This window comes from Mesoplodon mirus, assembly GCF_964341445.2.
Source record: "Mesoplodon mirus genome assembly, chromosome: 5".
Lineage (NCBI taxonomy): Eukaryota > Metazoa > Chordata > Mammalia > Artiodactyla > Ziphiidae > Mesoplodon > Mesoplodon mirus.
Genome location: NC_138980.1, coordinates 106,171,435 through 106,197,879, shown reverse-complemented (window position 1 = coordinate 106,197,879; position 26,445 = coordinate 106,171,435). Strand labels below are relative to the sequence as shown.

The 26,445-nt window shown below is 38.7% G+C and overlaps 1 protein-coding gene across 7 annotated transcripts in view; it reads left to right on the top strand.

Annotated features, from left to right (window-relative positions):
* Positions 1–40: 40 nt before the first annotated feature.
* The window catches only part of CAST (calpastatin), a 121,121-nt gene continuing 94,716 nt past the window's right edge, over positions 41–26,445 (top strand). For 2 of the 7 annotated variants that reach the window (XM_082623644.1, XM_082623643.1), the window contains exons 1-2: positions 41–420; positions 14,656–14,718. In XM_082623644.1, coding sequence (XP_082479770.1) covers positions 346–420; positions 14,656–14,718 — 138 coding nt within the window. In that variant the 5' untranslated portion in view covers positions 41–345. Of the gene's footprint in view, positions 421–950; positions 1,088–14,655; positions 14,719–26,445 lie in introns of those variants that run through there. The other 5 variants (XM_082623640.1, XM_082623645.1, XM_082623642.1 and 2 more) reach the window with 5 other exon arrangements.

Here is a 26,445-nt window from a genome sequence, read left to right as displayed (position 1 = left end):
CTACCTCCAACCCCTCCTCTCTGTGAGCCACGGGGAACCCAGCAGTGCTAGGGTGGAGGTGGGGGCATCACTGGGAGAAGATTCGGGGCCAAGGGTGTTAAGTTGCAGGCCGGGAGCCTCGGACCGCTACAGCCCGGGCGCAGCCAGCGGCGGGCAGGAAGGGGAGGGCCCAGCGGGGTGAGGCAGAGCCCCCGCGCGGGTTCGGGGCTGGGTCGGAAAAGCTGCCTCACGGGGCGCGCCCGCCAGCCCCTCCACTCCCTCCCTCCCTCGCTCCCAACGCTCCCCACGCTCCCCACGCTCCCCGCCCGGGCCTCCCTTCCAGTCTGCGCTCCCCACGGCCTCGCCATGTCCCAACCGGGCCAGAAGCCCGCCGCCTCCCCGCGGCCCCGGCGCGCTGCGGCGGCCCGCCACGCTCAGGAGGTGAGTGGCCCTTGTGCCGGAGCCGCAGGGCTGAGCGCAGGGAGGACCCCGGCCCCGGAGCCGTGGGCCGCCTCCTTGCGGGTAGCCTGCCTGGCCTGCTGCCCCCTGCGCCCCCTCCCGAGCCTGAGAAGGATTTAGGACTCAGAACCTGCCTCTGGGCAGGTGACGGGAGGTGCCTGGGTACTGCCGGGCCTGGGCCAAGTGTATTGGGCATGGAGCAAGCCAGATTGGAGTTGGCCTGCGTTGGGAAAAGCTGATTGATGAGACTGGGGTGAAAAGCGGTTGAGGATAAAAGGGGAATAAATTTCATTCGGGACCCCGAACTGGGTTGGGTAGTTCAACTAAAAGTCGGGTCTTCCGCGTAAAGTCCGGGCTGCAGGGCGTGGCTGCCTGGAAGAATAACACTTCTGCCCTAACAAGCCTTGCTCCAAATTGGGCGGGGCGGGGTCAAGCCGGCAGGGCAGGGCCGATGTAGGGCCCGCCCAGGTGCCTCCCCCGCTGACAGCCTTGGGGCTTGAAAAGCTCAGCGCCAGCCAGGTCCGGGGCTGGTGGAGTGCGAGCCCGGCACCTGCTGCACTGCACCCCGTGTCCTCGCCGGGTTCTCCGCTGCGCGACTTAGAGCAAATCGGTTGTCGCCATGGCATTCGCAAGCTGGTGGTACATGACGGTAAACTGGAGCGATCGTGCCTGGGCAGGACCGGAAACGGAATGGGCTTTGCCTTTCTGGGCGTGCAGGCGAGGTTATTGTGCAGGGTTTGGAGGGGAAGCGTTGGGGACCAGGTGCGACGTCCTCTCATACTTTCAGTTTAGGCTCCGGGAGAGGCTGAGACCCACCCTGCGGTGGTATGTGCGAGCGAGCCCCGACGTGCAAGTCGGTGTGAGCAGACGCACCAGACTCAGCTCACGCTCACGGGTTGAATGGAACAGGAATTGTTGCTGGAGGAATTCCGCCCTTGGACGCGGATTCCTGGATGAACTCAGACTCAGATCGAAAGAGCTCAGATCTAGTATTTGTTTTTAAGTCATAAGTAAATCTCAAAACTTTTAGAGGCATGTTGTTGGACGTGCATTCTCCAGCGCAAAGAAGAGGCAGCTGGGATTGGGGCAAGGAGAAAATCCAAAACTCCAAGGAGCAGAAGCAACCGAGATCAAGACCCTTGTTGAGAATGAGAAAGAGGGAGAGAGAGACAGCGAGAGAGAGAGAGCCCACTGCTCTGTACTTTATTACTTGGATGGGGGACAGAGATGTTCCGTTTGTTTAGTGCATTGAATGCTTGTCCAACCATCTAGGTGTGATATCCAGTCAAGCTGGTACTTGTAATGTTTTGAACCAGGAAGCATGATTTAACATTACGATGCTTTCCAGAAAAAAATACACAAATTTTGTGACAGAAAGAATAAAAATATTTATATCCCATTGATTTATGATGAGAACTTAAAAAAATAGTTAAAGTACACCTCTCTCGGCATGTGGTATTGGGAAAAGCAAGGGTGTTGTAATAAGACAGTATTTAGAGAGAAACATGGTGTTCTAATCAGACAGTATTTAGAGGGAAACATTGTGTTGGAATCAGTAAAATGTCCCTTTTCAGCCAGTGGCCATTCACTGAGCACCTACGAAGTGGCAGACCCAGTACTAGCCTCGAAGTGGAAAACAAGACAGAGTTCTTGTTCTCAAAGGGCAATGAGTCAACCTTTTTGAACCTGTTTCCACATCTATAAAATGTGAGCAATAATAGATACCACATAAGGGTTGGTGAAGACTGTTTACATTCATGAATCAAAGTACCATACCCATATACCTTTTTTTTTTATACAGCAGGTTCTTATTAGTCATCAGTTTTATACACATCAGTGTATACATGTCAATCCCAATCGCCCAATTCATCACACCACCATTGCCACCCCGCCACAGCTTTCCCCCCTTGGTGTCCATACACTTGTTCTCTACATCTGTCTCAACTTCTGCCCTGCAAACTGGTTCACCTGTACCATTTTTCTAGGTTCCACATACATGCGTTAATATACGATATTTGTTTTTCTCTATCTGACTTACTTCACTCTGTATGACAGTCTCTAGATCCATCCACATCTCAACAACTGACCCAATTTCGTTCCTTTTTATGGCTGAGTAATATTCCATTGTATATATGTACCACATCTTTATCCATTCATCTGTCGATGGGCATTTAGGTTGCTTCCATGACCTGGCTATTGTAAATAGTGCTGCAGTGAATATTGGGATGCATCTGTCTTTTTGAATTATGGCTTTCTCTGGGTATATTTCCAGTAGTGGGATTGCTGGATCATATGGTAATTCTATTTTTAGTTTTTTAAGGAAACTCCATACTGTTCTCCATAGTGGCTGTATCAATTTACATTCCCACCAACAGTGCCCCGTATACCTTTAATGATTGGAAATTCCAGTTTCCCTTGAGATGTTTCTTCATGAATGCTTCCTACTACATTTTCTGGGTTTTTAAAATGTAGCATCTTATTGACGTGCTAAAAGCAAAAGTTTGCTTTGAGTCATTATTGTTCTAAGGTTCTTATCAAAATGCATCACATGAATTATCTGCAAATATGGATGGTAGTTAATATGGATGGTTTAGAGTTAACATCAGTCTTCTTCCAAATTCATGATTCTCTAAAGGAAATTATGCTGGAATATCTGGATGAAAATAGTTTAAATCTGTGTTTTTAACCCTGTTATGTTTAGGCATAGTCTGACATTTTTTGCTAAAACCTCTCTTATAATCCAATGTTGGAACTATTCTAATTTTTTTTTTCTGCTAGTAGGAACCTCCTAGAATCAGCAACCTGCCTGTGATCAAGCTTTGACTTTTCCCAAACCAGTGCTGTTCAATAGAAATATAGTGTGAGCCACATATGTAATTTTAACTTTTCTAGTAGTCACATTAGCTGACAGGTGAAATTAATGCTAATAGCATATTTTATTTAACCCACTATATCCCAAATGTTATTATTTTACATGCAATCAATGTGCAAATCATTGGGATACTGTACACTTTCTTTTTCATGTTGATTCGTCAAAATCCAGTGTGTATTTTATACTTAGAGTGCATCTCAGTTCACACTTGACACATTTCAAGTGCTCAATAGGCATTGAGTGGCTAATGGCTACAGTATTAGGACAGTATAGCTCTAGACATTGGTTTCTAACCATTTTCGTTTGATGGCTGTGAGGGGATGACCACAGCCCATTTTGAGAATTAAATGAAAGTTTGTGGACCATTTTCCCACAACAAAATATACACATACACACACAAAAGCCCATCCATAATCCCCTAGAGATATATAGAGCCAATTTATAACATATATATACATAATTTATAGTATTATATACTATTATATATAATATTTATACAATTTATTAATATAAAAGTTTTATACAAAAACACACTATATATAATATATGTATGTATGTATTATGTATATTACATATGTCATGCTTTTGGTAAATCCTGTTATTAAAATATTTTTACTGGGATCCTTTACTGAAAAAGATTATGAATGCAGTGACCTAACTTTAAAAATTTAGGCAGAATAAGATAAAATAATTGAAAGATGTATCTATGATGTGTTTTGTTTAAGGGACTGCCACCTATAAATCCAGTCAATGAAACATTACAATGTATATTTCCCCATTGAATACCATCAATATTATTGATCTTATCTTTTGAAGAACTATGTGGTTTCAGTAAAAAAAAAAAAAAAAAAAAAAAACTTACAAAGCTAGATTTGAAGAACATCTGATGAGCTTGGTAATGATGAAGCATGAAAGAGGGTAAATTTGGTTGGCTGACACCGGTAATCACATTCCTCAGTCAAAAGTTGACTCTAGTAGTCCGTGTTAATTAAAGGTGTTTCTTAGCCTAATTAGACTTGTTGGTCCAGTGGCAGCGTGATCAAGGAGCTCAAGTCATTTGGGAGGCCCCATCATTGTCGCCAGCCTGGGAAGAGTGTCACAAGCCTTCCCTGGCAGGACAGACCACTTGACTACAGTGACTTTTAGGAGTAAGGAATGCAGATTATATATTCTGCAAAAAGGGCACAGGCTTTAGGGTGCTGGGAGAATGGAGGTCACACAACTGTCCTCTTTTGTTTCACAGTTTCTGAATTGGTTTGCAATAAGACTTAAATTAAGAGTATACCTGATGACATTATTCTTTAATCAATTTTGATACTTCCCAGAAAGTTAATTATATTCTACAAGTACTTTTTAAAGAATGATATAGCTTGCTGGTGGTGGAAACAGTGGGGGGCTAGTTGATATTCCAAGGTGAACTGGTGGGAAATTAGTTCTGATTAGGCTGTCTCATTGGCATACTAGATTTCTCTAAGCAACCCATCTTTATTCTGTTTTTTCCTTGATGTTTTAAAAAATTTTTATTGTGGTAAAATACACATAACTTAAAATTTACCATCTTAACCATTTGTGGGTGTAAAGTTCTGTGGAATTAAATACATTCATAATTCTTGTACAACCATCACTACCATCTAGCTCCAGAACTATTTTTATCTTGTAAAACTGAAACTCTATACCCATTAAACAATAAATTTTCATTCAATTTACATATTTACATTTGAATACATAGGACTGTATTCAAGTATCTGTGTTCCTTATCATTTTTTTATTGTATTGTAAGAACATTTAACATGAGATCTACCCTCTTAACCAATTTTTAAGTTTATGGTACATTGTTGTTGACTATAGGTACAATATTGTACAGCAGATGCCCTCAAGATTCATCCATGTTAAAGCATATGTCAAAATTTTCATCCTTTTAAAATGGCTGAAATATATATATTTGCTTATCCATTCATCTTTCAAGGCACACTCAGGTTTCTTCCTGGTATAGCTATTTTTTGAGGAACCACCTTACTGTTTTCCACAGTAGTTGTACCATTTTACCTTCCTATTCTCAGTACACAAGGGTTCCAATTTCTTCATACGCTTGGCAACACTTGTCCCACTGCCTTCTGACCTCTAACATCTCTGATGAGAAATCTGTTTACAATCTTATTGAGTATCCCTTATATGTGATAAATCATTTTTTATTGCTGCTTTCAAGATTCTCTCTTCGTCTTTCCAATAGTTTGATTGTAATTTGTCTCCATGTGAATTTTGAGTTCATCCTACTTGGAGTTTGTTGAGCTTCTTGGTTATGTTTTTCATCAAATTTGGAAAGTTTTAGGTTATTATTTCTTAAAAAAAATCTTTTTCTCTTTCTTCATTTTTTTGGAACTCTCTCAATGTGTAGGTTAGTCTACTTGATGGTATCCCTCAGGTCCTGTAGGCTCTATATACTTTTCTTTAATCATTTTTCTTTCTGTTCCTCAGACTCAATAATTTCAGTTGTCCTATCTTTAAGTTCACTGATTCTTTCTTCAGCCTGCTCAAATCTGCCTTTGAATCCCTCTAGTGAATTTTTCATTTCAGTTATTGTACTTCTCTGCTCTAGAATTTTTTTTTTGGTTTCTTTTTAGGTTATTTATCTTTTTATTGATATTTCTATTTTGTTTTTACATTGTTTTCTTGACTTTCTACACACTTCCTTTAGTTCTTTGAGCATCTTTAAGACAGTTGTTTTAAAGTTTTTGTCTAGTATATCTGCCATCTGCTCTTTCTCAAGGACAGTTTCTGTTTTCTGTTGGTTTGTTTGTTTGTTTTTCCCATTGAATGGGCAATAATTCTCTTTCTTTGCATGCCTTGTGATTTTTTAGGTTTAACACTGGACATTTGAATCTAATAATATGAAAGCTTTGGGAATCAAATTCTCCTCCTTCCCTGGGGTTTGCTGTTTTGTTTTGCTTTGTTTTGTTTTTGATTGTCATAGGCTTTTTTTTGTGCTGAGGTTCAGCCAAAAGTGTACACTTAAGAGCTTCTCAGGTCTTTTCTGATCCTGCACTTTCCCTGGGCATGAGCAATCAGTGATCAGAATAGAGATCCCCAGTATTTGGAGGACAGAGTCATTTTTGCCTTTCTGGTTCCAAGCTGCATGCTCTAATGCACAACTGCTTGCTGTGAGTTGGGAACGGGAAATGGGCAGCTGCTGCTGAGCTGAGCTGAAGTTGATGGAAATTAACCAAAACTTACCATTTAAACCTTCCCCTGGACATTGCAAGTCTTTGATAGACTCCAGAATTTCAAAATAGTTATATCAGACACATTCTGTCAGGGAGATTTTCGTCTAGATGGGAAGATGGATTCCTGGTGCCTCCTACTGCACCATCATCCCAGAATCCTCTCTTTAAATTGTTTTAAGGATTGAAATCCTATTAATGTGATTCTAAAGCTCTGTTCTTCAAGTTATCTCATAAAAACTTACCCAGAAATCTTTATAGCTACCATAAAGGGAAAAAAATCAAGTGTCTTTCAGTTAAGAAAAATGTAAAATAACTCCATCCAATGAGTACCTTTTATGTAAGTGCCTCCTCAGATGGGAGAGTCATTTAACCCAAGAAGAAAAAGGGTCTATGGTTAGAGTTTTCGTAAAATTTATGGAATTCATTCTGACTGTGGAGAACTTATAGAACACAAAAATGATTTGGTAGAGGCCAACGATGTTCACAGTTGCTTACTGTCCACCTACTATGTGTCAGGTTTTGTACTGTGTGCCGTGGACAAAAAATAGTGTTAATAGTACGTTTCTGGTTTTTTCTTGCATTTTTCATAGATAAAAATCACAAGCACATCCTAATGACTACTATAAAAGCAGCAAAGTAACTATTGAAGTTCTCATGGCATCATCTTTGACTTAGAGGAAGTTCAGAAAGCCTTACTGCATGTGGACCCCCTAAGCTAAACATGACAGAAAGGCAGTCAATGCTACTTCTGAAAACTGGACAAAAATAGGGTGTGCCCTTACCCTGCCACCTGGGCATGTCCACCAAAATGTTGAAATATTAGAGAAAAGTGTGTGGAGTTCAGGTGAAATATGTGGATTTCAGAATTATAGTTATGCAGTTAATCCTTAATATGTGTCTTCTTTTATGAGAAGCCCAAAGAAGGTTATCCTATATTTCTATGGTTTGACAACAAATGTTTTGAGAGAAAAAGAAAGATATCATGTATCATACCCTTCATTTACTTACTTTTTAAAAATAATTATTCTCCCCACAACACCTAGCCCACAGTGGCTACTCACTGATTACTTTTTTAGTAAAGGAACTCTTCCTCTGACACTAGCCTTCTCCATTAGTTTGGGGGTTTCAGTATTAAAAACAAGTAAAATGGCTAGGATATTCCCTTTGTGTGACTCCAGGAAGGTACATACTCTTGAGATAAGATTCAAAAAATTTTATAACTTTTTATCACAGAAGAGAGAATAATATAGTGTACTCCTCATGTACCCATCACCTTCTATAATTATTAACATTTTAACATTGTGCCTATCTTGCTTTATCTATCCAACTCCCAGACCCACCAACACACACACACATGCACCACACCCTTACAAAGTTTTTTTTTTTTTTAATTATTTATTTTTGGCTGTGTTGGTTCTTCGTTTCTGTGCGAGGGCTTTCTCTAGTTGTGGCAAGCAGGGGCCACTCTTCATCACGGTGCATGGGCCTTTCACTGTCACGGCCTCTCTTGTTGCGGAGGACAGGCTCCAGACGCGCAGGCTCAGTAGTTGTGGCTCACGGGCCCAGCTGCTCCGTGGCACGTGGGATCCTCCTAGACCAGAGCCTGAACCCGTGTTCCCTGCATTGGCAGGCAGATTCTCAACCACTGTGCCACCAGGGAAGCCCCCCTGACAAAGTATTTTATACTTTGGAATTGCACATTAAACGTTATTCCTGTGACCAGCTTGGTATATGTTGTTTGAAAAATGAATTATCTATTCCCTGTGTACTTTGTTTCCTTATTTGTAATATGGAAATATGAGACTAATATAATACAGTGTCACGAAATAGGCAAAGTACTAAAGATAAAGTTATCAGATGAATCTGGTTCCTCTGTACTTATGAAAAGTAAAAAACTAACTTCTCTGCTGTATTATTTACAGCCTTAGAAAATGAAACCTTAAACCTTTGCTTACTTCTCATATTCATTTTATTGCCTCATAATTAACCACAATCAGATTGATGTCAGAGAAGAAGAAGGGAGTGGAATAACTTTTATTGTATTCTTAAAATGAATGAGGCAATGGTCCAGGCTCCTCATTAATATCAGCTTGTTTCATAAGTAAGCCAGCCCCTGGGGTAGACACCATTACCTCCATTTTACAAGGAGAAAACGGAAAGTTTAAATTATTTGCTGAAGGTCACATAGCCTTTCAGACCCACACTCCTGTCTTATTAGAGTTTGTCAGGGAATGGAATGCAGGGAGTTGGTTTCCCAGGTAACAGAGAGGCTGGGAAGCCAACTGGGATGGATGAGGCAAAGCAGAGATTAGAAATCTCGGGAAGCTGCTACCATTCCTAGACTGGAAAGAAAGAGGGAGACGCAGGATCACCCTGCAGAAGCTGAAACCACTGCTGGCCCATCCTGCAGGAGACCCTACTGGAGGGAGCAAGTACACATCCCTGCTACACCAACTGACCAGGGTCAGGGCAAGGAATCCACCTGAGGGCAAACAGGTCCACATCTACACCAGGGAGACTGTCTTAAAGCAAAATCAGCTTTACATCTTGGGCCTTCTGTTTGTTTGCTGAACAGTCTTGTTTCAGACAGCAGAATACATACAAAAATAGATTTTAAGGGATTTTGCAGGAAATAACAATTTTCACATTGTCTCTTAATTTTTTAAGCTATTTTTTCAACTTTTAAAATCTTTTATCTTGTTTACTAACCTGAAAAGAACGAATGTACTTCTCAGGGAACTTTTAGAGGTTTGCAGAAATGCAGTCATTCAATTATGAATTATTTGTCACATCCCCACCACAGGACTAGAAGAAAAAATAATATAGTTTACCATCTGGGGACTTCCCTGGTGGCGCAGTGGTTAAGACTCCACGCTCCCAATGCAGGGGGCCCAGGTTTGATCCCTGGTCAGGGAACTAGATCCCACATGCATGCTGCAACTAAGAGTTCGCATGCCACAACTAAGGAACCCGCCTACCGCAACTAAGGAGCCAGCGAGCTGCAACTAAGGAGCCCACCTGCCACAACTAAGACCCAGCTCAACCAAATAAATAAATAAATATTTTAAAAAAATTTACCATCTGGTTGAAAAGGCAAAATATACATTTATGAAGTAATCAGTAAGCAGAAGCGTATACAATAAGTGCTAACTTGTTTGCTTTACTAAGAAACTGGAGACTAATATACAGTATGAAGGTATGGTGTGCCATTAATAGGACTAGTCAGGAAATGTTGAGTTAAACACAGGACAGTGGGTTCCTTCATTGAGCAATCGGTTTACCCAGGAGGCCCCGAGTTGCCCTGGCCTCCCTGACCTGGGGAAGCTCCCATGGGTGCCGACTCAGTGGGGTGACTGGAGGAGCAGAAACCTCCACTTCCTGTTGTGGTGCCCACAGATCTCCTCTCCAAACAGTGGTTTCCAATCCTAGCTGCATATTAGAATCAGCTGGGGAAGTTTAGGAAACTATATCTGTGCCCAGGCTCCCCCTGGACAAACTAAATCTAAATCCCTGGACTCTGGTTTGAGTGTTTCCAAAAGTGCTCTGGGCGCTTGTGACCAGCACTGAAAGATTAGACCCGTAGCTAAATGAAGGCTTTCTGATCCTTAGGAAGCAGCCCACGCCCCCTTCCCTGACAAGCCTTTGTCTCTATGTGCAGCAGTGGAGCAGTGAGGGAGCTGAGCTGTGTGTACTAGAGTCCAGAGGGCACCAAGATGTCATTACTTCATGATTTTGCCACAGCTATCACTGGACATGCAAATATTGACCTCTATTGGCATTCTGCAAGTTGCAGAAGGAAAATCTTCAAGCTATTTTCAAATAACCTTTCCTGTTTTCTTAAACAGCTTTATTCAGACATAATTCATAATTTATCCATTAAAACATACAATTCAGTATTTTTTAGTATATTCACAGGGTGGTCCAAACATCACCTTAATTTAATTTTACAATGTTTTTTTTACCCCCTAAAAGAAACTCAGTACCTTTTTTAAAAAAAATTAAGCAGAGGCATTTCAGAAGCACACTAGCTTTTGGTGCTCTTTCACAGCTGAGCTTGGACTTGCAGAAGCTCATTTTTTGTCTGTCTTCTTTCTTTTTTAATATGTGTAGAAGTTTGATTTTTATCTTATCCTGTGATGTATACCCTTGTCTGTGCATGTATCAGGGTGTATCTAGGTAACGATGGGGAGGGTGCCCCAAATGCTCCAGAGTGGAAGACTGGCGCTGGCACAAATCTTTAGCTGGGTGAGAGCACAGCTCCAAGCTTTACTGCTCCTTGCTCCTGTTGATTTCCTGACAGGTTTATGAGTTTGCTATGGCAGAAAATTTTATGCATATTAATGCTATCTTCTAGAACGAGGACAAAGGACAGCTGAACTTACCAAATATGTAGTGATGCCAGGAGGTGGAAACAGTTTGGAAAATTATTCCTTTTTGAGGCAAGATAGAAAAACTTTATCTGATATTTTCCCTGCCTCTGAACTCCTGTCACTCCATTCCTTCATCTGTCTTCATCTTAGCTCCAGTGTTTCCTGTCTTCTGGGGCCTTATCCTCCCAATGAAATGTTTCCTGCCTTAGGGCTGGCATCTTGCACTTCCTGTCTTTGCCTCCTCTCCAGCTTCTAAATCAGGATGAAACTAGTGTTGTGTGTCTGATTAATTTTATAAAAACAAACCAGTTTTAGAATAGGAAGGTTTTGTTGATTTGGGGCGTTGTTTTCTCATTTATAGCATTGGATTAAGACTTTCTTGATGGGCATCAAAAGTTTTTAGCTAGCTTTTAACTAGCCTGGTCTCTGGCCCACAGACTGTAATCCTGATACGTAATGTGACTGAGGAGGATCTCACCTTTCAGATCCTTATTTCTTTACTCATCAAACGAGCTGCCAGTGTGTCCCTAGAGTTGCTGTGGCAGTAAAGGAGACCACATAGGGGAAAGGCCCAGCACTGGGCTTAGCACAAAGGAGATGCTTAGAACAGGTTAGTTTCTTTCCCCTCTTACAGAAAAGTCCTTCCCAAATTTTTCAGGTTTGTGGTTCACTTCCCAACCTATCACTCCTTCCCTTCTCCATGTTTCTCTCACCTCTTCCCAACCCACCAGCTATGTGTAGTAGTAGTAGACAAAGTTTTCTGTCTTCACTCTTTGAAAGACTTGCTGCAGGTTCCTAAGCTGGATCAAATTTGACATATATCATTCCCAAACATTTCATTTCACCAGCAGAATGGAAAGTATGTGGAAAGTACTCAGTTATTCCATGAATTTAAAAATAAGTCACTGAATTTCAGTGAAAAGCTATAACTGATTTTATATCGTTAATAGACTGCTGAATATTGAATAAGCCCCAAGAAATGGTCAGGGCAATGATTCATTTATAAAGTTGCTATTTACTGGATATTGAATGGTATTAGGTGATTCTTATTGATTCTGTTAGAGTTTTGTTGGAGTGATAATGTATTGTAGTTATGTAGGAAAAAATCCTCAAATTAAGGAGATGCTTGATGAAATGTTTAGGGGTAAAGTTTCAGGATATCTGCAATTTACTTTCAAATGCAGGTACATATACAAATATAGATAGGTCTTTGTCCATAATATAAGCAGATATGGCAATATACAGCAACAGCAGTTGTTGAATCTAAGTGATGGGACTGTTGACATTCATTTTATTATTCTTCCAACTGTTATGTATCTTAGAAATTTTTTATAATAAAAAAGCCAGGTTAAAAAAACTGGAAAAATATGATCCATACAGTTCCTAAAAAATGTTGCCCTTTCATTATGTGATTTTTACGTCATTATATCATTATGCTTATCTATTGAGAGCAAATATGTCTTTTGAAATTACAAAATACCAATTCTTATAATATATGATTTTTATGTTGTCATTATATCTCAACATTTTAAAAAGCATTTGATATATATATATATATATATATATATATATATATATATATCACTCTCAAACTATTATTTCGAAACTGCATAATTGTGAGGGATTTTGAGCATTTCAGTGGAAGCAAATAACTGATGATGTTGGTTAACCTGGAGGACTGCAATTTTGAAACACCACCGGGAAACAACTTTATAAATGTTTTTAAGTAAAACATCTATCTACTTGTATTTTAGAGAGAAAAGGCTGTCTGCATGTTTACTTTAGGGTAATAAATCATAATATATGTTTGCCAACGAACAGGAAGCGGAATGGGACCTTGCGGAGAGCATGGAGCCTTGCTCTAGACGAGAGCCTGTTGCCTCTTTAAGTTTTCTCATTTGTAAAATGGAATAATCATATTTCCTACAAGTAAATGAGACACTCAAAACAGTATGCTCAGTGGATATTGTTATTATTAGGTATTACCTATATCTAATCTGAAAAAGGTATAAAAATGGTGATAAGAAATGAATGTGATATCACAGTTCTAAATTTACCAGTTCTGGAAGGAGACAGATTGGGTAAATCTGCGTCATTGTAGACCTGTCCCTCTCAAATTCTCTCTCCAAATGTTGAATAATTCTTCCCCCTAGTCTAGCCTTTAAGAATCTTTTGCTTACCAATTATTCTAAAACTTATCAATTACCACCTAGCTCTGATATATATATGTGGGCTTTTAAATGCCTCCTGTTTTTTCAAGATCCATTAATTACTCAATACCGATTGCTCTCAACTGTGGACAAACTCTTGACTAGGACATCTGGGTTAAACAAGCCCTGCAGAGAGCTTCATTCACCAAGCTGCTGTAGTCTGCCTGCTTGTCTGTGGGATCTACCCACTAATCCATGAGAGGCTTTTGTTTGGGGAAGAATTTTCCATTCATGAAAGTGATTTCTTTCTAGTTTTTTATGCAAAGAACTACTGAAAGATTTCACCCACATGTCTAATATTGCTTGGCCTTTTTCTTTTTTTTTTACAAAAATATCTGTTGATATGATCAAAGGGAATATTATCTTATTTCATTTATCATAGTATAGTGACAAACAATAGATTTGAAGTCAGAAAACCTGCTCTGCAAACTTTTCTCACTTACTAGGTGTATGTCCTTACTAAAAGCACATCACATGACTTTTATTCTTAGTTTTCTTAATCCATGAAATCACATGAGCCTCTTTTTTTGTATCAGATAAGTATATATGAAAGAGCCTTGTAAATAATAAAGAATGATAAAAATTATTACTATTATTGCCATTCTTTTTAATTCGAATAACTTAAGTGTCCTACATATTCAGGTTGTGATTCAGCTCTAGAGAACATAATGGGATTTTATGTTTTGATTTAACTAAAGGTGATTGGGGTCGAACCCAATGGTGAGCTTTTTATTTTCTTATATTTAGGTTTCTTTTCCCACTTTCTTGCACATCCCACATGTGCAAGAAATGAAATAATTCTTTGTCCCCCCTTTTCAGGAACATACAATTTTTTTTTATTAAAAAAATTCAGTAATCTTCATGGCTTCTTTTATCTTATCAAAACAAATGAACATGTAAGCTACTTGAAGCTTTCATGTACCACGTAAAAATATTTCCTTTCATCACCAGTGTTCTAGTGAGAAAAATAATTCTGTTTCAGAACATAATGAAATTCTAAAGCCATAGGTAATGAAAGTTGCAGGTATGGTCTTTCCAATGCAGGGTTTATCTTTCTGTGTTGGTACTCAGACAGAAAGAACTCCAGAGAATTTCCAAGAGCCATTGAAAGTGATGGTTGATAAGGGGTGGCCCTCCCTTGAGTTCATGCTGAACTGAGGCTTAAGTAATGGCTTAGGCTCAGCATGGTCCTCAGACATCTCATCTCCATGAGGAACCAGGTGTCTCTTATGCTGGCAATTTGGGCTTTAAAATTCCATGAGACATTTTGTAGGAGATGAGATGCCACCTTAGCATCACCATCAGATCTATGTCTGGTTAATTACAGACTGATTTTCTGCATCCCAAATGAATGTCTGTAGCTTCCCTTAATTTTTAAAGGCCACCTACATCGGTATAGAATTATCAACAATTCTCAGGAGGAAGATGAAAGGGGTCCTTGTTTTTACAGTCTATATATTTAGCCCTTTGGGATTAAAGTCACTATTATATTATCTTGTATCACCTCCCTCTACTAAACATTATCTTTTTAAATACTTTTATAGCATGCCGATGGAAAAACCAGTGGATCGCCTTCAAAGTCAGGAGAAAAGAGAGGATCAGATGAGGTAATTTCCACAATACTGGGTTTTCATTTTCTCTTGTTTTTAAATTGTGAATTCTGTCTTGAAGTAAATAATGAGGTAGCAAATATCTCCTACTGGAATATTGGCAAATTTAATTTTAACTAAGATTTGATTTAACACTATAAGTGGAAATCATTAAAAATAAAGTAAAAAAATAAAGTGTTCCTTGGAGAGGAACATCTAGAAGTAGTTTCCATTCAGGAATAGAACTCAGTTATTTAGGGTGTTTTCCCTGTAGGAATTGGTGAATCTTAACTGTTTTTTGTTTGTTTGTTTGTTTGTTTTGGTGAACAAAACATGTAAGAGGGGAAACCAAATGCTATAGTTGAAAAGGAAATCTTTTTTTATGAGAGTCACTGTGAAAGGAGGACAGTGATAACCTAGATTAAACCAGTCATTCAGGTTCATAAACAAAAGGGAGAGAAAAGGACTATTTTTACTTGGCTCCATTCTGTGGAAATACTTGTAAAACCAAACCTCCTCACTTTGAGATGGGTTTTCTTTGAGCCTGTGAATTTCTTCTTTCACTGAATGATGCCTCATTATGTGCACTGTTAACATGGCCTGGTCTCCATGGAAGAGTCATGTGAAAGTTCTATCCTCCAAAAGGGCACTGGGCTTGCCTTCCTTTTGCTGCTTTTCACATTTTAAGTCTCAATGGAACATTCATCTTCATTCAGTAGAAATTGTTATTTCCAGTTTGTAAAAGAGCCAGGTCCTGACAGGTAGCTGGAAATTTAGAAAGCAAAAAGTGATCATTTTACTTTTCTCTATATTATTAACGTGTTTCTAGAAATCTAGAATCTAGCTCCTCTTTCTGCTTATTTCCTGCAGTTTTGAAATATTCAATATATTTCAATATATTCAGTATGAAGAAGGCCATTATGACTAGAACTTGCTATGAATTCTGCACTAAGGTTTTGTCCACAGCTGTCTATTATTGCTTCCATTACCAACACCCATGAAAATATATTTTAGATTATTTCTTACCACGCAAATTTGCAGTAAGTTTTTGTACCCATGGAAGGCAAGATTTCTTTACAAAGTAAAAATAAACTTTTATTAAGATTTTATCCTGCTTCTTGGTTATATTATCTAAAAATTTTTTCCATGGGAAAAATACCACATTTTTCCCCTTTTACTAGCATGAAAATCTATATAACATCGCTCAGTTCCCCATCAACCCTACTCTTTAAGTATATTCCCAGATATCTGTCAAACTATCAAATAGTTTCCTGTTTGAAAACTATAGTGTCTCTTTATTCTCCAGACTAGGAAATAATGTTTTTAGATGTTATTCTCTATTAATATTTATCAAGTTTAAACTATTTGCACAAAAAAGGAAATCTTCTTTTCCAATACAATCAAGTGGATAGTGACCTAGTTCTTATAGGATTATTCTCAACAATTATGTTATTATGTGGAAGCTTAAATATTACGCCTTGAATGTACAGGCATTGTTGGTTTAGGCAACAACTGCTTGCCCGATGATAGGTCTTTTATATATCCAGACTATAAAGTGCCTTATTTTCATATTTATAAAGGGCTTGGGAAACCTGATAAGTAGTCCTGTTATCAATGCAGCCAGGGGAGAATTTGAAACTTCTGTGTCAGTATGATGACTGTACTTTCAGTTTTTTGAAACTGAAAGGCTGAACTTCCACCTTGAGAGAAGAAAGAATTTTTCTTTTCTTTATCAGCAATTCAGACAAGCCTGACATTGTTTCATAACACGTCTGAGAAATTCAGGTTTACAACTCTTGCACTTGTGCCAGAGCCTGGTCATATCGGTCTGTTCTGCTCCATCCCAGCTGGCAGAAGAAAAGAGAGGAGATAGAGGCTTTGCCCTGCTCCCGTGGCATAAATCACTGCAGAGATTCAGATAGTCTGAGATTGAAGATTGTTTATTATCTCACCAAATTCTGCCCATATCTATTTGATAGGGTGGACAGATGTGTGGGTGTGATAATTTGGTAGTCAAGTTATATTTCCAATATGGTCTGTCTCTAAAGAATCTCTAATTCTTTATGTCATGTGCAGTTAAGTCATTGATGACATACTATGGCCCTGGAGACAATTCAAGGACACCATCCTACATTAGGCATTATTTTAGCCTTTATGTTCATGATTATAAAACCATGTGCAATCTGGACTTGTAATCTGCCTATCCTACCACCCACAGTTGGCTACCATCGTCTTAAGATTACCAGAGAAGGGTTTCCCAAAACTGATTCTTTCTCCCAAATATTTTCTCATCTACTGCTCTGTTGAACAGGAAGTAAGATTAAGAAGCTTAGTTTGGGTTTTTGGTAATCCATTTTCAAACTAGCATGTGCATCCAAAGGGTGAATAACTTGTTGTCCCCAAGCATATGCAAAATACTGGTTAGGCTTCCAAGGACAAACTCGGGCCTTTGAAACAAAGTCAGTTTGAAAATGTACTTTCTATGCTCAGGGGTACTTCTCAGTGTTTTTTCCTTCTCCCTTTATTGCTCTGCTGCATTTCATTTGGAGATGCAAGAAAAAAGGTACAGAGGAGGGCTTCAGGAAGATGTAACCCAGAGTAAAAATGATTAGGGTTAGGCAAGAACCATTTTCATATTGTCATATGTAAAAATATCTGGGGATGAATGCAGCTGTGTGAATTTCAGAGCTCTTTTTCTCCTGCTACCATAAATAGCTCTTACTTGTCTTGAGTATGACCCCTATACAACCACTAAGTGATCCTAGGAGGTCTGCAGCAATTTTAATAGACTCTGGCAACTAAAATATCATTTGTCATGTTGCATTTGCAATATAAATGCTTGAGGACGGAGTTGAGTAAGAGAATGTTTTTTTTGTTTTTTGCGGTGCGCGAGCCTCCCACTGTTGTGGCCTCTCCCGTTGCGGAGCACAGGCTCCGGATGCGCAGGCTCAGCGGCCATGGCTCACGGGCCCAGCCGCTCCGCGGGATGTGGGATCTTCCCAGACCGGGGCACGAACCCGTGTCCCCTGCATCGGCAGGCGGACTCTCAACCACTGCGCCACCAGGGAAGCCCTATTTTTTTGTTTTTTATGACAATCGTTATGAACTTGTTAAGTCCTTCTCAGATGTAGAGGAATTGTAGGACCAAAAGTTGCATGGACTAACAAGCCAAAGACAAAATGACTAGAGAGCAGGAAAAGAAAAATGAAAACATTTATTAGTACCTTTAAATACAGTGGGACAAAGTAGCCTTCACAAACCTGCAATCAAATCTATTTAATGTATTTGACTGACACGTCTGGCCACACTGGGTGAGTGTAAGCATCTTAGCAATATATTTCAGTGAAGTCCTGAGGAATGGAATTTAAAGCATATGATGGGACGTTTATATTAGGGGATGCTGGATAAAGGCTATACAGGAACTCTCTGTACCAGCTTTGCAACTCTTCTATAAATGTAAAATTATTTCATAATAAAAAGTTAAAAATAAAACAAATAAAAACAAACAAAAAATAAAGCATATGATGGGCATGATTTCACAGAGCCAGTTTTAAGAACTTCGAATTTCATAATGGATATATTTTTATGGATAAAGAAATAGAGTTGAAGCCACCATGCAAAGACACCAGTTTTAAAAAGGGTACAGTTAATATTTTATTGTCACTTATCAGATGGCAGTTAGGTACATAGTCTTCATACTTGATCCTTCCTTTTTGTAAATAAAAAAAGTTACAAGTTTTAAACAGCCAAAGGCTGGTCATGTCTTCAGAAAACATGATTAGATTAATTCATTAATGTTGGCTTCAAGTTTTGGTGATAAGATAATAGAGTTGAAATTGTGCCTTAAAGGAAAAGATATTTGATAAATTTTCTTTACCATAATAGCATTGGTGGCATTCTTTTCCTCAGTGTTTAACTTTCCTCCTTCAAAAGTGCATGAATAAGTATTGAATGACTCCAACATTTTAAAATTTCTTTCTAACATTTTTTCTCTTGATGAAATTAGTCTTTTTTTATCACAAAAGTAATATGTACTTGTAAAAAACAAAAGTATTACCCAGTTTTACCACTTAAATTATAACTGCTGCTATGAAATTTTGTGTATTCTCAAATTAATGTGATGATATTGTGCATTTATAATTACTATATATACTATACTGCTTTTAGTAACTTTTTAATGATCTTACAGCTAAAACATAACCATTGAAGAAAATTTAGAAAGTACTGACAATTTTAAAGAAAAAACACTACCATCTAGACTTCTAGTACCTAAAGAGATGGCCACTATTTCCATCTTTGAGTATTTTCCTACATCTTTTTTCTATGTGTATGTATTATGTTTAAGCTGAGATAACAAAGGAACATCCCTAACAGGGCCTAGACTAAAAATGACAAACAATGTGCTTTGTGATAGATAAATCTTTTCCAATCAAAAAGAGTCATCATTGTGTGTGACCTTTAAATACATAGAGAATTGTATTTAAGTACCTTGGCATTTAATATAGCATTTAATCTGGTCATTATTTTGTGCTGTGCTTTTTGTTCAAGAAGTTTGCTGGGCCCGTGTTCCCACTAGCAAGTGATATAGCCGTCCTTAGCAAATTCTGGAAGAGTGCCACAGCAGATGTTATTTTAAGGGGTGATAGGTTATTACAATCTCTTGTCCGTTTTAACTGTGGGGAGTTGATTGTGGCTGGACAAGTTCACGTCCCAGTGCCAAGAAGGAGGCAAAGCTGAACAGGTGCCCCAAGGGCAGTCCCACCTGGCTTACCTAGAGATCCAGAATCCCCTGGGTGTCTGATCTGGAAGGCTAAACTCACTAAAGGAAGTTCCAAAATCCTTTTCAACTGTAGTTTCCCCATTTTTTAGTTCTAAATTTTGATTTATTTATTCATTGACTAGAATATTTTTAAGATAATTTTTTTCTGCGAAGGAACACAGATGGTGATTTTCTGTGTCTGTGTGGATCCTAAGCATGTTTTTCTGCTGGCTTCACACAAGAAATTAGTACAAAATTGTACATTTTTGGGTAGCAGTTCTGTTCCCTTGAAGTTCAGTACCTGTTGCTCCATGGTCGTCTGACTTTTTGTGCTATAGAGAAGATGTCTGGGGAAGCCTTATATTTATTTTTAGAAAGCTTGTTTTTCCTGCTTTGGTGCATATGCGGTTTCTTTTTCTTTTATTCTTACAATTTAGAATTTAGTATTTTCTTACGTGGAGCCTACCAAATGGGTCTACGAGAGCAATCCATGAATTTAAGTTCAAAACCTACAGTTAAAATACCAGACATTATGTAGACATTCACATAGCCTATTTATCCAGGTTGAATTCTGAGAAAAATGCAGGAAGTTTATAAAATTCAGGAGAAAAATTCTTTGCCATTCTGAGACCATAGTGAGAGCATCTTCTTTCTCACGTGCTGTGGAAGCTTTAAAGAGCCACACTCCTAATCCAATTAGCCTGCCACCCAGTCCATGGTTCCCATGGAGGCAGCACATTGTAGTTGCTGAGTGCAGACTCTATAGAGTCCCACTGCATGGACTTGCTCCCAGCTCTGCCACTTCCTAGCTGTGTGTTCTTGGGCCAATTACTTTGCTTCACTAAGGATACCTTCCTCCTGTGTAACATGGAGATAATAATAGCCTCTACATAAGTTAATGTGAAGATCAATGAGACCAAGCATATGAAGAGTCCAGGACAGTGCCTGGGACATACGAAGTGCCATATAGATGCGAGCTGCTATTATTGTTATTATTATTACTACTATTATTATTGTTGTTGCCTTATTATTATTACTATTACTAGGCAATGAAGAGAACTTTGTTTAGCAATAAAAGTGAGCCCCTTATTGATTTCTAACCAGGACTCAAGTTCTTTTGTTGACTACATATTGCCAAGCCTTTCCCATTAAAAAAGGAAGGAAGTTTGGTAGTTCATTAAGCTTAGTAGTCCTTTTGTTTCAAAACAACTCTGTGTATGGGAGGATCCCACATGCCGCGGAGCGGCTGGGCCCATGAGCCATGGCCGCTGAGCCTGCACGTCCGGAACCTGTGCTCCGCAATGCGAGAGGCCACAACAGTGAGAGGCCCGCATACCACAAAACAACTCTGTGTTATTAAACAACTCTGTGTTACTCTGTGTTATAAAATCAGTATTTTTACCAGTCACCTCAGGTGACTCATATCTTCGGATGGTGGTCTTCTCAGCGCATTTTGAGTAACACACATAATTCTCATAGAGTGCATAACACAGTTCCTGGCACACATGAACTTTTCTTCCTTTTTTCCTCTTCTCATTTCCTTTTTCCTTTATTTTTAAAATGCCCCCCACCAACCCCATCCCTTAGCCAACTCTGCTTTACCGTGTCCTGGGGACAGGGTGGCTCTGAAGCACATCAAGGGTGCTGCAGTTTCAAGGGATCATTGAACCACATGGGAGGCTTTGGTTGCAGGGAGCTGGTACTAAACCTATTTCTTCCCACTTCTCCTAGGACCTTGTTCCTTCAACTCTTCCCTCATTTGTTTTACTCTTTATTTAATGACTCCTCTTTAGACTACTTATCGGTTTAGTCTTCCTCATCGTAAACTATTTAAAAGTGTTTCTTTTGAAACTGCTCAAGCTCCCATTCCATCTTCCTTTCTAACCCTCACTGCCAAAATTCTTCGTTGAAATTATCGAAGAAAAGAGTGTAGAGAGAGAAGAGAGAAGCTAAAAGCAAACGTTGATAAATGCCTGCGTGGAGGATGTAGGAAGGAGAAACCAGTGACAAGTGAAAGAAGAAGCAACTAAAGGGGTGGGGGAACCTGGATGTTGCAGTGCCATCTGTGGGGAGGCTGGAAGAAGGGTCTAGCCTGTTAATCTAGAACTGTGAGGGCTGAGGAAAGTTTCTTGTTTGGAGACTGGGGTGTTGTAGGTTCCCTTGGGAGCTGTTCCTGTTATGACTGAGTAAGTGGATTGAGTAAGTGGGTGCTGAGTAAGTGGAGATTCTGCATAGATGAGTGTTCTTCTCTTCCAAAGTACATGCATTTATACAGCAAACATCAGATAAAGCAAAAAAAAAAAAAGTTGAAATCAGTGTTCATTTACACAAAAAGAGATAAGTGTGACCAAGATGGCATCACATGGTACAGATTTCTTGGATTGTTTGCCAGATGTTTACAGGTAAATGGATTCATTTATTACAATATCAACTAAGAAAGACATTATTTGGAAAGAACTCTGGAGTGAATTATAAACATATGTTTATCTTAATCATTAGGAATGTAGACTTCCTGGTTGGTTTTTCACATTAAGGTTGGCACCCCTGTTCTCTTTCTTTTGCAGATCAAGCCTCTTACTCCTAAGTGGTCTAATTTGAGCTCAAGGTGCAGAATATTTGGACTTTAGTACATTGCAGAAATATATCACTCTGAAATCTGCAAATACAGTCTCAAAGAAAACACTTTTCTTACAGGAAACTGAGAGCTAAAGTGATCTCATATTCACATTCCAATTTTGCTTTCACTTAGTGCTTGGGATAAAAATTACTTCTCTGAATACAATTTTGTTACTTTTTTCTCTGCTTACTTTCTTAAAACACTGAGTAGACTCAGTAAAGTCTGAAACCATACATCTATTTCACTGAAAAGTGAAAGCTGAGTAGAAAGCTGAATGGCTAAATTTTTAAATAATGCGTTTAAAAAATAATGAAGGTTCTTACTACCAGCTATGCGATGAGACGTTGCTGAATTATTTGTTATATAGATCTTGTAATAGCTGTGTTACTTTAAACATACCGTTCAGGGGACACCCAGTGGTTAAAAGGAGGAAATTTCTTGTACAGTGTTCAGCTGGAATAAAATATTTCTTGTCTCAGCAGTGATAATACATTGCCGACTTTGTTTTTCTGAATGAGCATATGTTAGGAGTGTGTGTGTGTTTTAAGAAGAAAGGGCCTTGATTTTGACTTTTATATAAATTTCTTCAAATATTTGAAAACTTAAAAATTATAAGATTAGAAATGTTAAAAATATGATTAAACTTTTCCTTTAATGAAGACATAAATGGTATTTAGAAATGAGAAATAAGTGACTGAGAGTCATGAATAAGAAAAAAAATTAAATCTTTTTGACCAAGAAATTCCAATTCTAGGAATTTGTTTCAAGTACATAATCAGAGGTGTACTCGATAACTATGTACAAAGATATTCTCCATAGCTTTATTTATAATAATAACAAACTAGGGGAGAAACAAATGTACAGCCATAATGAATTGGTGAAGTTACAGCACAAACATAGTGACTAAGGCATCTTTAACACCATGCTTTGAAGAACATTTAACAATGGAGGAACATGTTTATGTTAGGTAAAAAAAATGATGAAAGACCAACAATTCCATGTATTTAACTGATTGTGCATATTTTTGTATTTGCATAAAATAGAAAAGTAACTGAAAGTAGTTGTCTTGATTGGTAAGATTTGGAGTAATTTACGTGTTCTTCTTACTACTTTTCTCTTTATTCTAAATGTATTTTTTTTAGATTTAGATTTAGATTTTAGATTTTAGATTTTTAGATTTAGATTAGATTTAGATTTTTTTTTAGAAAATAATAAACAGCATAGATAGTAAAAGAATAATGGAAGAGAGTGTTTTAACAATGATCAAAACTAAATCTATGCATCCGTCTGCTTAGACCTTAAAGGGAGAAAGTGTTTTACATGTGAGTCTTTTTCCTTTGTAACCTCCCAGAGTAAGGCGGCTGCCGCCACCATGTGTGTGTGTGTGCGTGCGCATGTGCATGTGTTTGACTAGAAGTGTATCTCTTAGATATGGACAGAGAATTAGGATTTAAGCACTAAGGCAGCTTAGAGGGCAAGGATTTTTTTTTTTAATTTATTTTTGGCTGCGTTGGGTCTTTGTTGCTGTGCACGGGCTTTCTATAGTTGCAGCAAGCAGGGGCTACTCTTCCTTGTGGTGCTCGGGCTTCTCATTGTGGTGGCTTCTCGTTGCAGAGCACGGGTTCTAGGCGCGCGGGCTTCAGTAGTTGTGGCACGTGGGCTCAGTTGTTGTGGCTCGCGGGCTCTAGAGCGCAGACTCAGTAGTTGTGGCGCACGGGCTTAGTTGCTCTGCAACATGTGGAATCTTCCTGGACCAGGGCTGGAACCCATGTCCCCTGCATTGGCAGGTGGATTCTTAACCACTGCTCCACCAGGGAAGCCCCAAGGATTATTAATTATTTTTAGTTTATGGTCCCTTCAAAATCCGATGAAAACTGATCTTTTTCTCTGAAAAGGACATACATACGTGAATACAAGAATGCAAAAAAAAATTTGACATACAACTTAAAGAGGTTTAGAGATACACACCATCCCCACCCCTGGGGTGGGGGCAGTCTTGTCGATTAGATATATTCAGGAGGCATCATCTAATATTTTCCCAGTTGCCTTGTTGTTGATGGCTGAAATTCCACCATTAGCAACTTCCTTAAACTTTGAGTTAAGCATTGCCTTCCCTTGGGTCCTCTTTTAAATTGTGGATGTTCCTAGGAGGGATAATGTATTAATTATTAACACTTTGGTGAGAAGTAGTTTAAAAAGAGGGAAAACGAATTATGTAAGAACTACTTTTATAGATTTGATAAAGGTAGTAGAGAACTATCGATCATTTTATATTGATAGCTAACACACACACACACACACACACACAGACACACCCCCCTTACAAGCACCCCATTCTCCTGATGAGGAAATTGAGGCACAACTTGATTAAATAACCTGTCCAGGGTCACACAGTTATATAATAGTGGAGCCAGGATGGAACATATTTTCCAGAGTCTATACTTTCAACTAGTATCCAAAACTGTTCATAAAATTATCTATTTTCAGAATTCTACCTAAAGCTAACTCCATAGACTTTCTTACAACTGTTGTCAATTTTTGTAACTCACTTCTCTAACTTTTCACTGCCTTCTTTCTCCCTTGTGTTTTACCCTCTTTTTACTCAGGAAGATCATAAAACAAGGTTAAATCATTCCCATTCCCTTGGATCTAAAATGTAAGTGTAGGCACAGCTGCTCCCTCCTTAAGGATAGTGAATGAGGCAGGGAAGGAAGCTAAGTCACAGCAGAGGTAGAGCCAGGAGAAAGATAGCGTTCTCCTGACTCCCAGTCCATGCAGCCATCTCGAGACTAGAAAGACATGAGCTAGACCACTTCAAGGACTTCCACTTGGAGACGATGAATGGCACTGAGTAATCAGGAAAAAAAATTCAGTGCTGGCCACCATAACGTGTGTTATTAAGGGCTTTGTGGAGGCGATGTTTCATTCACTGAGTAAATTTCTATGTTAGGTTGTGAGTTAATAATAAGACATGATTATGACCTATTTATCGGTGTTTCCCAGGGGACTAACATATCCTATTTACCAAATTGCATTGGGGGTAGCACCCATTTATACTTCCTTCTGTAGTCATAGCAACTTGTACTTGTTTGTAGACTACTTACAACCATGGTGTAAAAGAACATTTGCGAATAAGAGTCACAGCCTTATTATTGCTAGTGTTGGGGTATCTGACCTCCCTTTGAAAGATAGTCTTTTCCGAGATACTATTTTCCAATAAAGCATGTGTTTTCATGTGGAAACACAATATTTCTTTTCATTTTAGGGGGTGACTATTAACTAATGGAACTGATTTGTCAACAAATGTGTCAAAACATATATTTTAATGAGAATTCTTATCCTGAAAAATACTACATTTCACCAAGCCTAGGACACCACTGATCTAAAAATGCACTGATTAGAAAATGCTAAGAAAGAAAAAAACTATCAACTAAAAATAATGTGTTGAAGTTTCTGAAGACCATTCAACAAACAGGATTTTAAAAATGGCTTGAGCAATTATTTGAATGTGTCAGCTACCAAGTTGAACCCTTGAGGGTTTCGATGTTCATTTAATGAAAACATTCTTGTGTATTTGTGTGCTCACAAATTCTGTCAAATATAACATCTAATCTGTTAGGTAACGGATTATCGCAAACTGGAGAATCCCTAGCCTGCTTTCTCTTGAGGGCTATTACTTTGGTGGAAATGTGGACCAGTTCCCTTTCTCACACTTCCGGGTGGAGAAGAGAATCGCTGGATTGGAACCTTCAGGAACTCTTTGACATCTTCGTGGCAGGGAAAGGCACTGTGTCTTAGCTGGGGCAGAAGAACTCTCAGCCACAGGTCGACTTCATTATCACTGGAATCTTTGGGGGATGGGAATCTAAACCCCAACTTGACCCTTTCTTCGTACCCAACTCCTCACTCTTTTTTTTTTTTTGGTTGGAAATTATTACTTTTATTTTCATTTTAATATTTTAACATTTTCTTTTAATTGCAATTAGACAAAAATGAAATTTTCTTCATATGGTTTTAATAGCCGGATGTATTTTACTTTTAAAGTCCATGAACTAGTTAGTGGACAGTATTTTAATTATCTGGTATATTAAATTTCAAAGTTTTAACATTTAGCAAAATTTTGCTTCACAAAGTCACTTTTTAGAATGACAGGAAATATATACAACTTAGAATCCATATTCAGACAAATGCCCCTTTCCCTTCCTCAAAATAAAAGCTTTAAAAAGTACAGTATAAAAGTTTTAGATATGAAGCCACTGCATAACTCTGCATTATATGGCTAATGTCTTGCTTAGCAGCAAGAGTAATGAGAATATTCTACATTTAATTTACTGGAGCATAAGAAACTTTTTGAGGAAGGACCTAGCTC